Genomic DNA, 13387 nt, shown 5'->3' with positions numbered 1-13387 from the left:
TAGGGAAAATAGAGTAGACCATAAACCCTAAAGTTACATTCTGTGAAAAAAAAAATCAGCTGCTTGCTAGCAGAAAGGACTTAGGAATAACATCTTTCCTCTAGGTGTAGGAACTCACAGTGGCACACATAGCATTCCTTCCTCTAATGCTTCCCCACAATAGAATAACAGAGTTGGAAGAGACTTTGGAAGTCTTCTAACCCAACTCCCTGCTTGAGTAGGAGACCTCAAAAGTCTCCAGTGATGGAGAACCCACAATTTCTGAGGAAAGCTATTCCATTGGTTGATTGCTTTCACCGTTAAGAAATTTCTCCTTAGTTCTAGGTTGCTTCTCTTCTTTGTTAGTTTCCATCCACTATTTCTCGTCTTGCCTTTTAGTGCTTTGGAAAATAGTTTGAACCCCTCATCTTTGAAGGAGCCCCTCAAATATTGGAACATTGCTATAATGTCTCCCCTTCTTTTTATTAGATTAAACATACCCAATTCCTGTAGTCCAGGGGTCCCCAAACTTTTTACACAGGGGGCCAGTTCACTGTCCCTCAGACTGTTGGAGGGCCGGACTATTAAAAAAACGTGTGAACAAATCCCTATGCACACTGCACATACATTATTTAAAGTAAAAAACAAAATGGGAACAAATACAATATTTAATATTTATTCTTCCTTTCTCTCTCTCTCCCTTTCTCTCTGTCCTTCTGTCTTTCTAGTTCTCTCTTTCTCTCTGTCCTCTCTCTCTCTCTCTTTCTTTCTCTCTCTTTTCTCTCTTTCTCTCACTCACTCTTTATATCTCTCCCTCTTTCTCTCTCCCTCTCTCTCTCTCCCTTTCTCTCTCTCTCCCTTTCTATCTCTCCTCTTCCTTTCTCTCTCCCTCTCTATCTTTCCCTCTTTCTCTCCCCCCTCTTTCTTTCTCTCTCTCTTCTCTTTCTCTCACTCTTTCTCTCTACCTTTCTTTCTCTTTCTCTCTCTCCCTTTCTCTGTCCCTCTTTCTTTCTCTCTGTCCCTCTCTTTCTTTTTCTCTGTCCCTCTCTTTCTTTTTCTCTGTCCCTCTCTTTCTTTCTCTCTGTCCCTCTCTATCTTTCTCTCTGTCCCTCTCTCTTTCTCTCTGTCCCTCTCTTTCTTACTCTCTGTCCCTCTTTCTTTCTCTCTGTCTCTTTCTTTCTCTCTGTCCCTCTCTTTCTTTCTCTCTGTCCCTCTTTCTTTCTCTCTGTCCCTCTCTTTCTTACTCTCTGTCCCTCTCTTTCTTACTCTCTGTCCCTCTTTCTTTCTCTCTGTCCCTCTCTTTCTTTCTCTCTGTCCCTCTCTTTCTTTCTCTCTGTCCCTCTCTTTCTTTCTCTCTCTTATCTCTGTGTGGGGGGGGGAGGCGGCTGCTTGAAAACCCCTGACCTCCATCGCCTCCCCCCCACGGCACAAGGCGAGCACACCTCGCCGCTGACACAGGCGGCGGGGACTGCCCTGTCCCCGTCCCCCTTGCGCAAAACTACGCAGCCCCAGATCGCTCGCTTCTCCAGCCAGCAAAGCCGACTGCCCGGCTTTGCTGGCTGATGCAGGAAAGGAAAGCCTCACATTTAAAAAGCACGCCACTTTCTGGGACTGCGGCGCCGTGGTGGCCTTCAAGCGCGGCCCTTCGCGGCGCCCCCCACCCGTTCCTGCAGGAAGAGATCGGGCACTTTACCGGGAGGTGGAGGCGGCGTGGGGCCGGACGCTGGGTGCCGGGGAGGGCGAAGGCGTGGACGCGCCTCTCAGCTGCAGAGCGGAACGGGGATGGAGATCCGCGGCGGAGTCCGGCGCTGGGGCCATGCGGGACCGCTCATCCAGGCGCGCGTGGACCGGCAAGCCTGGATGAACGGTCCCGCATGGCCCCAGGCTCCCAACGCCGGACTCCGCCGCGGATCTCCATCCCCGTTCCGCTCTGCAGCTGAGAGGCGCGTCCACTCCTTCGCCCTCCCCGGCACCCAGCGTCCGGCCCCACGCCGCCTCCACCTCCCGGTAAAGTGCCCGATCTCTTCCTGCAGGAACGGGTGGGGGGCGCCGCGAAGGGCCGCGCTTGAAGGCCACCACGGCGCCGTAGTCCCAGAAAGTGGCGTGCTTTTTAAATGTGAGGCTTTCCTTTCCTGCATCAGCCAGCAAAGCCGGGCAATCGGCTTTGCTGGCTGGAGAAGCGAGCGATCTGGGGCTGCGTAGTTTTGCGCAGGGGGGACAGGGGGACAGGGCAGTCCCCGCCGCCTGTGTCAGCGGCGAGGTGTGCTCGCCTTGTGCCGTGGGGGGGAGGCGATGGAGGTCAGGGGTTTTCAAGCAGCCGCCTCCCCCCCACACACAAACTTAGCCATGGTGCACTTAGCTGTGACTTTCAGTGGACAGTTTTTCACTCACCGCGGAGGAGGAGGGGAGGAGGAGGTGGAGAGGCAAGGGGGCGGGGAGGAAAGCGGCCCTGCAATTGGCCAATTTCTTTCTCGCCTTTAGGGAGAGGAACTGTTGCTGCTCTGCCATAGGGCAGCAACAGTTTCTCTCCCTAAAGGCGACAAAGGAAGGGGCCAATTGCAGGTCCGCTTTCCTCCCCGCCCCCTTGCCTCTCCACCTTCTCCTCGCTGAGCAGCCGACCGCGGTGAGTTGACAGGAGATTCGGGAGCTTATTTTATCGACCAGTAAAATCTCGTGAGCTTGCCACGGGCCGGTTAAAAGACCTCGTTGGGCCGCATCCGGCCCGCGGGCCGTAGTTTGGGGACCGCTGCTGTAGTCATTCTTCGTATGTCCTCTAATCATTTTTGTTGCTCTTCTCTACATTTTTTCCAGAGTTGGAAAGGATTGAGAGTAGGATTGCATTTGCTTTTTTGGGTGCTGTACAACAACTCATATTTAAGTGATTGTCCAAAATTCCTCTCACAATTTTTGGAACTAAACCAAGTTTCACCTAATCTTTATCTATACAGTTGGTTTTTCTTGCCTAAGTGTAGAACCTTACTTTTATCTACGCATATTTTTTTTAAAATTAGGGCCCAGTGTTCAAGTCTGTCAAGATCTATTTGTTCTTGAGCTTGTCTTCTGGTGTGTTGGCTATTACTGCCAGCTTGGTGTCATCTCCAAATTTTAAATGTTCCCCTTCTAGTCCCACATCTGGAACATTTATGAAGATATTTAACAGTATTAGACCAAAAATATAATATTGGAGTACCCCACTGCTTATTTCTCATGTAGATGTACATAGTTCTGTTGAGAACTACATATTGAGTATGATTTGTCACACAGTTACAGACCCATCTAGTGGTGGTGCTATCTTTACTACATTTTTCTAGCTTGCCAAGAAGCAGGTTGTGTTCCACTTAATCAAATGCTTTCCTGAAATCTAAGTATACAATGTCCACAGCTTTTAGTCACTTTGTCAAAGAATGAAATAAGATTTGTTTAGCATGATATATTTTTGACGAACTCATGTTGGCTACTGGTTATACCTTTATTTGTTTGTAGGTGTTCAATATACAATGAACAATATAGGCTGGACTAAAGGAGAAAAAGTGGTCCAAAATTAGTCAGTGACTTGCCTAACGATGGACTAGAACTTGAGTCTCTGCAGTCCTCTCAAACCCCTTAACCATTATATTACACAAGTGAGCAAACTACTGACAAAAAAAGTTAATGCAACAATATCAATTTTACAAGTGATTCCCTTGTACTCCAACAAATAATGTTTGGATGTTAGGATAAGCACCCTGTTTCTTACAATGAAGAAGTTGTACATAAGCTTGACTGCATTTGCTTCTGTTTTTTAGCAATACATTCTGACAAGGAACTCTGGCTTACTGCTTTCCTCATAATCAAGATTTAGCAATTCATTTATAATGTTCATTGTTTGTTTAGCCATTGCTGCAAGCAGAAAAAGACAACCGGAAGCCTAATTATACTTCTATTTATGATAATGAGACATATAGCAACTGGAGGCTACACATAATAATGTAGCACAACTATTTAACTGGTGCCACTGTTTTTTCTAGCAATCAACTTACCAAGGAACCAGGTGATGGATTGGCTGCTACAAAGACTGAATACTTCTTTGGCTTCACATTCTTTTTTCCAGCAGTGTGCTTAGAAGATAGCAAATTATACCACAGAGTAGCTATCTCATTTGAAAAGGACACATCTCCCAGACGTATCTGGATTCCACCCTACAACACAATGTATACTTGTTACAGAATTTTAATTTATGCACAGACAAATATCATTGAAATGTTTTCTTTCTTTAAGCAGTCAAAAATTATTCCCCAAAGCCTTTTTATATTATAATTATTAAAAACTTCATTTATATATTTATGTTTTTTGGATTAAAATACAACACTTAAGATTAATATTACAATTGAAGTCAAATGACAATGCAACTAAGTTTTATAAGTATTAGGTAAGGAAGACTTTCCACATCATACACAGTGATCCTTTCTATTACGGTTATAATGCAATGTGTGAGGTAGCCATTCTATAAAAGCCTGATGAATAGGATTCATCTATTTCTCAAGAGGGAAATTGCAGAAACGTGTTAAAGATAAAGAAAGAGGGAAGATGAATGGGATTTACTTGGAGCAGTTGGCACAAATGCTAAAGTAATTCTGGTTCATGATAAATCTTGAGGGATTAAGGGCACAGGGGTCCATTGGCTTGTAAGCTAAAAGGATGTAAAACATTAAAGTGCCAAGAGACTAGTCAAGAATTGCAGGTGAAAACAGAAAGGATTATGATATTGATATTCATCTGGTGATTTTATTTGGTAAAAGGGGTATATATAAAGAAAAAATAAACAAACCAATTCATTAATTATAGATCAGACATACAATACATACACAAAAAGAAAACAAAGTTATACACTATAAATTTGATCACTGCAATAGATTGAGTGCAGGAGAAAGCGCTGCCTAGGTTAATGCCTGAGGCAAAATATAGTTGGCCTTAGTCCAATTTATTTGTGAGAAAAAAATGGCCTTATATGCAAGAAAATAAAATTTCATATCTTGATAGCTTTATTGTACAAAAATGCTTTTGGCACCATCAATGTATAATCTATCAGAGTCTGAAATTGTTTATCATTACACTTCCATTTTACAATCAACTACAGATAGGAATCATAACTTGAAGAATATTAAGAAAAATAAAAAGTCTGCTTCTAAGCACAATAATGTTATATACAAGAAATGGAACATTTTTGCTGTATGGCACTTTTGCCACTAAAGTCAGATACAAGTTTTGCATGAATGATGTCCTAGGTTGCAGAATTGGGTTGTTACTGGTGTAGTAGGCAACTGCGCAACGATAGGGGTTGCCAGATCATGTACTTTGCACGTGACCACTCTGGTGCTAGTCCTTTGGCCGCCGCCATCTTTTTTCTTTAATTTTTGGTTTTTTTCATTCCTGCGCATACACAGAAGCAAAATCTTGCGAGGGGACGTTTGCGCGTGTGCGATTTCAGCTATTTTTTTCTTCCACACATGCGCGGAAGCAAAAAAAAATCAGTGGAAACTCACGCGCATGTCAGCTCACAAGGTTTTGGTGAATATTTGCTTCCTGCGCATGCGTGGAAGCAAAAACACACTGGGGCCACACGTACACGCACACAAGACTCCCCATGCGCACTGGTAGCAACAAGTAAGAGGAATCCGCTTCTGCTAGGTTGCTCTCTCATCGGAAAGGCCAAGTATGGGATTGTTAAATTTCCTGGCTTATATTTGGGTGAAATAACACTTCTCAAAAATAGTAACCATAGTTTCTACGGACCAAAGTCACCGCCAGACACTTTCAAATAAATTAAGTACAGTTATGGATGGATGGAATGTATAGACATTCAATTGGCCAAATTGTATGTCCTGACTGCTCTTTGAAAAGGTTTACCACAATAAATATTAACCCAGGAAATTGCATCATCATAAAACCCACAGAGAAAATATTTATCTTCTTCCTTTCCTCATTTAAATGAAGGCTATAACAAGCAAAGCCTTGCAGTTTTTCTCTGTAGTGGCATCAGAAGTGCTTCCTTCATTATCTTGAGTGTGAAAAACTATTCAAGCATTTAGCCTCTCAAGTAAATGGGGTAAGGAAAGTAAATTCAATTATTTCTATTTATTTAAATATTTGCATACCATTTCCGATTTGCATTAATACCAGAAATAGTTAATGTTTTAAAACAGTGCTAGATAGTTATTAACAGGATTAAAAATATTAATAAAAATGAGGTGGTTGATGAAAAGCACCCCCCCCCCCTGAAAAGAATGGATTTTTAAAGGAGTAAATGGCTGCACTGGAGTGATGTTCTGCAGAGGACTGCTGAGACTATTTACTTATGCTGCGTGCGGTACGGAATGCAAGACCTCACCTTGAGAACATTAAGTACCTTACATACATGAGAATGCTAAGATAAGCATTTTCTTGTATTTCATAATGTATCTGTTCTGATTCATAATGTATCTGGAATATTAGGAATATTACATACAAGAGAATGCTAAGATTCTCTTACAACAACACAACAACAAAGAGCACACAACAGATTTAAACTTAATATTAACTGCTCCAAACTTGACTATAAAAAATATGACTTCAGTAACCGAGTTGTCGAAGCGTGGAACTCATTACTGGACTCCATAGTGTCATCCCCAAACCCCCAACACTTTACCCTTAGATTATCCACGGTTGACCTATCCAGATTCCTAAGAGATCAGTAAGGGGCGAGTACAAGTGCACTAGAGTGCCTTCCGTCCCCTGTCCTATTACTCTCCTATATCTCCTATACCTTTCTTCTACTCCTATATCTCTTCTTCTATTCTTTCATTGATATGTTCTATTACTATATCTTCTTTTCTATTCTTTCATAGATATATTTTACTATGAGTATCTCCTCTATAACCTTCATCATGTATTTTACTATGTGTATATAGATATATACCCACTAAAACCCTCATTGTGTATTGGACAAAATAAATAAATAAATAAAAAAAAGATAACATGCTCCCTTTTTAGGACTAATACCAATACTAAATAGAAACTAATACTAATTTCCTACTAATCTTGAATCTGTTTAGAAGCAGAAGGACAGATAATGTAGATGTTTTGGTATAGGTATGATCAGGGGTGGGCTACTGGCCGGACCGGGGGGGGGGGATGCAGTGGGGTAGTGAAAATGGAGAGTATCCCAGAGTACCCAATTTGCACTGAAAATGCAGGGTGTCCTGCATACGCTACGCCCACAGCGTGGTACTAAAAAGTTTGGTAGCCCTTCACTGGGTGTGATGTATCTACAGTGTTCCAATCAGCAGTTGAGCTGCTAGGTATTACTTTAGTTGTAGCTTCTAGAACAGCCCACCGTGCAGGCCTAGGAGCAATGCAAAACATAACATAGGAAATAAAACATGAAGTACAATTGGGGGAAATCACATTTAAACCACCCTCCTGAAATATTTACACTAGATTCATGCTATTTAAATCTTTAGGAAGTATAGCTCCCATGAAAGTGGTACTATGCCCAGACCTACATAGATTGTTAACACATTGTGCAAAAGACATCCTAAAAAGGGAGAAAAAGATCAAAATAAAACCAATTATCATATTAAGTAAGGATACTTACTAGACATTCTTCTTGGTGACTTTTACTGACAGAGCAGATATCTACTCTCAAGGTTTTTTCCTGCAAGGCTCCTTGGGAAAGAACTGTTCTGAACATTTCACTAAATAAAAGAGGTTCAGTAGCAGGATGGAGCTTTGTACGGAATAAACAGCTGATATCAGTTGAAGGTGGAAGAAGTGCAAGTCTAATATATCTAAAGGCAAGAAGAAAAATAACAGAAAGATAGCTTAAATTCACCGTAGTGTCTTTCCATATTATGTTATGCAATTTACTTATTTAGAAATGACAAACATATTTTTCCCATTTAAGGATGAGAAAACAATGGGAGACATCAAGCAGGGAATATAAACTTCTTTCTTCCTCCATAGATACACTAGGTTTCTATTTATTTCACATTCACAAATGCCGACTGCAAGGGTCCTGTGAGATACAAGTGGCTTCCTACAGAACAAGCAGAATCTGTAAGATGACTATAAAGCAGCTTGATTTAAGGAGGCGAGCAAATAGGAGACTTAGCATGCTGGGGAGTTTAGAAATTTAGTCCCTAATAAATTCTCCCACTAAATTAGAAGGGAAGGAAATGTTCCTGCCTCATTTCCACAATGTTCTAGTCTTTGACAGGTTGAGAGTATTGCTGCTATATTCAACAGCAATAGGAACAATGCTTGTGTGAGGGTAGCAACTCTACCAGCATTGTTCCAGAGTCACAATAACAGATGCATTATGAATCAGTTTTCAAAACATACTTTTCTCCTTTCTTGAAAACAGCAGGAAAGCACATTCTCTGGTGGTTTATGGATAAATCTCCAGAAGAATCACAGTACTTAATGATTCACCACTACAGGGAATTAAAATAAATGTATGGCAAATCAACCAGTTGGCTTGTAAAGTCTTCTCTCTGTCAGATGTCAGGGTTAGGAACATGACAGAACAATTTCCAAGACTTATCAAGTCTACTAACAACGATCTTTCCCTGCCACTACTGCTCAAGATAAACAATACTGCAAAGAATTGCTACAACAATATTCTGTGTCACTTGAACATCTCTGCAGGAAGCACAAGACACTGCATCCTGTAAATACTGAGGGAAATGAAGGAACTTTGTTTTCTCCTCTTAGCACTCCTGCAGGGCAGATGTGATAAAACCCCAATAGTACATGTGACAATGGAAAAGTTGAAGATATCTCAAATGTCTTACTGTGCAGTGAGCTCTATAGGGACATCAGATCAATGTACATACCCCTTCTATTAGAGAGATTTCTCAGAATAGTAGATAATTCCTATGCACATCTTCTTTTCTAAGACCCAAATCCAAACACCACTCGCACAGTAGCCAAATTCTAAATAATTTTAAATTATATATATTTTAATGTATACTTTTATTAGATTAGATTTATTAGTGTTATGTAAATATGGATGTTCAGATATACCATACTTGATTTATTCTATAGTTGCTGATATATACAGCAATTACATCCAATTCTTGTAATTGTTGTCTTTTACTTCCTTTTTTAGGTTGCTGATCAGTGAATGAATTAGTGAATGAATGAACAAAGGAACGAACGAACAAACAAACAAACAAACAAAGTTTTAATTGGAGTTAGAAAGCAAAAATTAAATGCTGAGTTAATAGGATAGTAGCAGGACTTCTTAAAATGGTTACTGAAGACGATCCAGCAGTGTTGTATAGTTATAAAAAATCAAAAATACAATTTTAAACTGCATCAGTGGAAATGTAACCACTCCCTTTTTACAACCCTTTAATCCCTTAATCTGGAGTTGAGTCAGAATGACTAGATGGAGCAGAGCATTTTGTTCTTCCCAGTTAGGGACCACAAAGAAAGCAGCACACACATAGTCTGTACAAATCTTAGTTTATTAATTAAGGACTACTAATGAGCTTTCTTAGTAGTCATAAAACACAAATCCAGTTTAAAGCACCGTTCCCCGTAAGCTGCGCGCGTGAACACACGCGCGCCCCAAAATACCCCCCCGTGCACCCTTTTCCACGGGCGCGCAATCCCCATCCCCCTGCCAGCCTGCGGGGGGGGGCGGCGGAAGTAGAAGGCGCTGCCCCTCGCCCTCCTGATCCGCCCCCTCTCCTCTTCTTCCGCCGAACTGCCTGCTTGAGCCTCCTGTAGCTCCACCCCGCTTCGCCCTGCCTGTCATCCTCCGTTGTGTTTTTTGGGGGGAGTGGCGGGAAAGCCCTGTGCTGGCCAGGAAAGCCAGCTTTCCAAGAAAGCACCGCGCCTTTTAAACACGCTGCTTTCCTGCATCTCTTTCCTGGGGGGGGGGAATGGCCTCCCCCCTGCCCAGGAAAGAGTTGCAAGAAAGCAGCACATTTGAAAAGCGCGCTGCTTTCTCGGAAAGCCAGCTTTCCTGGCCGGCACAGGGCTTTCCCGCTGCTCCCCCCCGAAAACACAACGGAGGTCCAGGATGACAGGCGAAACCGAGTGGAGCAACGGGAGGCTCAAGCTGGTGGTGGCAGACCTCCGTTGTGTTTTCGGCTGGGGGGGGGGCAGGAGGACCTTCCTGGCTTTCCAGGGCAGCTGGCTTGAGCCTTGTGCCAGTCAGCAAAGCCAGCTGCACGCCGGAGATGTGGACAGAAAGAAGGGAAAGAGAGGGAGGGAAAGAGGAGAGGACAGAAGGAGGGAGGGATGGAAGGAAGGAAGGGAGAGAAAAGTGAACGAGAGGGAGAGAGAAAGGGAGGAAGAGAGGAAGGTAGAGATAAATATAAAGGGAGAGAGGGAGAAAGAGAGGGAGGGGAAGAGGGGAAGGAAGGAAAAGAGAGAGACAAAGAGAAAAAAGTAGAAGGAAGAGAGAAGGAAAGAAAGGAAGGGAGAGAGAGAGAAAGAGAGAGAGAGAGAAGATAGGAAGGAAGAGAGAGTGAGAGAGAGCAAGAAAGAGGGAAAGAGGGAGAAATGCAGGGAGAAACGCAGCGTGTGTGGGGTGTGTGCGCGTGTGTGTGTGCCGCCGATGGTCCGGGAGCTGCAGCATGTGCGTGGAGAGATGAAGGGAAAGGGGGAGAAAGGCAGGGAGAAACGCAGTGTGTGGGGTGTGTGTACGTGTGTGTGTGTGCCGCCGATGGTCCGGGAGCTGCAGCATGTGCGTGGAGAGATGAAGGGAAAGAGGGAGAAACGCAGGGAGAAACGCAGCGTGTGTGGGGTGTGTGTGTGCGTGTGCCACCGATGGTCCGGGAGCTGCAGCGTGTGTGGGAGGGGGGCGCCAATGCTAAGGCAGTCCATCCGTGGTGGGGCTGCAGGGCAGGCACAGCAGCCCAGGGAGAAAGAGGGAATTGAGATAAAGAGAGAGGGAGAGATGAAGGGAAAGAGGGAGAAAGGTAGGGAGAGAAAGATAGAAAGGAAAGAGGGAGAGAAAGGGAGAAAGGGAAGACGGAGGATGAGATAGACAGGAGGGACAGGGGGAAGTAGGATAGAGAGAGGGAAAAGGAAAGGAGAGAAAGAGGGAGAAAGGCAGGGAGAGAAAGATAGAAAGTCTGGATGTACCAATAGGTATGGTTAATTTATTATATTTGATTTGTTCTAGCACCCACTTAAGCACTGCAAACTACCTAAGATTAGCCTCTTACAACAGCTATTGCAAATTATAAATCTTTCCATCTAGAAATACAAGATGTATTTGAGAATGGACAAAGACAAAGATGGAATGGTCATCATCAATGTGAGAGACAGATGTGAGAAACTGTAAGGCGAGCCAGACTTTTTTGACTTATTAAATACATTTATGAACATATTGGATATTGATAATGTTTTTAATCTGAGACTGACAGACTAAACCTAAAGTTCTCAAATACATCTTGGTATTTCTAGAGGGAAAAATTTATAATTTGCAATGGCTGTTGTGAGAGGCTAATCTTAGTTAGTTTGAAGTGTTGAATGATTACCGTGTATTTGAAAATAAACTATTGAAAATATAGAATTATGGCTGCAAGAACTCGCTCATGTGTGATAGCGCACGCCCACACTTACTTTATTTATTTATTTATTTATTTATACTTTTATGCCGCCCAGTCCCAAAGGGACTGCCGCTCAGACACTATACTTTTCCGCCCACCCTGAAAAAAAATTAGAGGGAACACTGGTTTAAAGTAGTCTTTTCTGAATACCGGCTCTTAATTCAACTTCATTAACAGCCAGCACGAGCCCATGAAATCATAACTCAATTCTGAGTAAACAGACTTGTAGATAACAGTGATCTTATGGTTGTTGGCAAAATGCCCAGAAGCAATTTGCAGGAAAAATGTCAAGAAAGAGAACAAGAGCTGATTAGACCTTTCTGGAGTCAAGACATGAAGGAATATGAATGAACATTGTTTCCTTCAAATTGTTTCTTTCATTGTCATCACTTAAATAGGTTAAGGGAGTGGCCAATTAGCCCCAAGCCTTACTCCTGAAGAGACCTCCTCCTGAGGAACTATTTATGCTTTTTAGCAGCTGTGTGTGACTGTGCATTGAGAATAGGTTCCTCCTCTTCTTCCTCATCACTAAGGGGAGCTTCTGGAGGTTCTGAAGGGCTTGGCTGAATTATGAAGGCCTCTGGCATTGAGTGTTTCCCAACCTCCTCACTGTCCAACACGGGTGCCAGCTGCACAGGCTGCTGGCACATCACCACATCAGCCTCTGCGCTGTTGGAATCAGCTACCAGCTACACAGGCTGCTGGTGGGCCACAACACATTTACTGGGCCGATGCTCTTCCTGATGCCACACAGTTTGCAGCAGATATTTTTTTGTTGCGCCTTATGAGAGAAAAAATTGCTGCTACTGAAAGGATGCAAGATGCTGCAACCCAACAGGACCGACACAGACTTCAGAGGATAATCAGAATTGCAGAAAAAACAATTGCTGCCAATCTGCCTTCCATTGAGGACCTGTATACTGCACGAGTCAAAAAGAGGGCGGGTAAAATATTTACTGACCCCTCGCATCCTGGACACAAATTGTTTCAACTCCTACCCTCAAAACGTCGCTACAGAGTACTGCACACCAAGACAACTAGACACAAGAACAGTTTTTTCCCGAACGCCATCACTCTACTAAACAAATAATTCCCTCAAAACTGTCAGACTTTCTACTAAATCTGCACTTCTATTCTACTAGTTTTTCTCATCATTCCTATCACCCATTTCCTCCCATGTTGACTGTATGACTGTAACTTGTTGCATATATCCTAAGATTTTTATTAATATTGCTTCTTCATTGCTTATTTGACCCCTATGACAATCATTAAGTGTTGTATCACATGATTCTTGACAAATGTATATTTTATTTTATGTACGTTGAGAGCATATGCACCAAGACAAATTCCTTGTGTGTCCAATCACACTTGGCCAATAAAAATTCTATTCTATTCTATACAGAATAATGAAATGATTATTACATGAAGGCACATCCTGACTAATGTCAGAAAAACTTTCCAACAAATAAGAGAAATGTCTCTAATATTGATTATTCATAGAATTGGTCAGCTTTCCTTTGTTGCATGTTCTTAGATAGAAATTAGGGAGCTAGTTAACTGTCTGGACTGGAAAGTCCAAGAGGACACCAGTATGGCTTATGAATGAGGTAAAGGCGGTTATTGGAAAGAAGAAAAACTCATTTAAGAAATGGAAGGCTCTTCTTACTGAGAAGAACAGGAAGGATCACAAATCTGGCAGACTAAATGCAAGGCGATAGATAGGAAAGCGATTTTGAGGAGCATATAGCAAAGAATATTAAAAATAATAACAAAAACTTTTTAAAGTACATCAGAAGGAGGAACCCAACCAGAAAAACAGT

General features: G+C 42.6%; 1 protein-coding gene across 9 annotated transcripts in view; it reads right to left on the bottom strand.

The window, feature by feature from the left end:
* Window positions 1–13387, bottom strand: part of WWC2 (WW and C2 domain containing 2) — a 203210-nt gene that overhangs the window by 23376 nt on the left and 166447 nt on the right. For all 9 annotated transcript variants that reach the window (XM_070757482.1, XM_070757484.1, XM_070757485.1 and 6 more), the window contains 2 exons: window positions 7592–7784; window positions 3999–4157 (listed from right to left, as the gene is read on the bottom strand). In XM_070757482.1, the coding sequence (XP_070613583.1) occupies window positions 3999–4157; window positions 7592–7784 (352 nt within the window). The remainder of the gene's footprint in view (window positions 1–3998; window positions 4158–7591; window positions 7785–13387) is intronic.

This window comes from Erythrolamprus reginae, chromosome 7 (genome assembly GCF_031021105.1).
Source record: "Erythrolamprus reginae isolate rEryReg1 chromosome 7, rEryReg1.hap1, whole genome shotgun sequence".
Lineage (NCBI taxonomy): Eukaryota > Metazoa > Chordata > Lepidosauria > Squamata > Dipsadidae > Erythrolamprus > Erythrolamprus reginae.
Note: the sequence above shows the minus strand (reverse complement) of the source record. Positions and strands in the feature narration are given on the sequence as shown.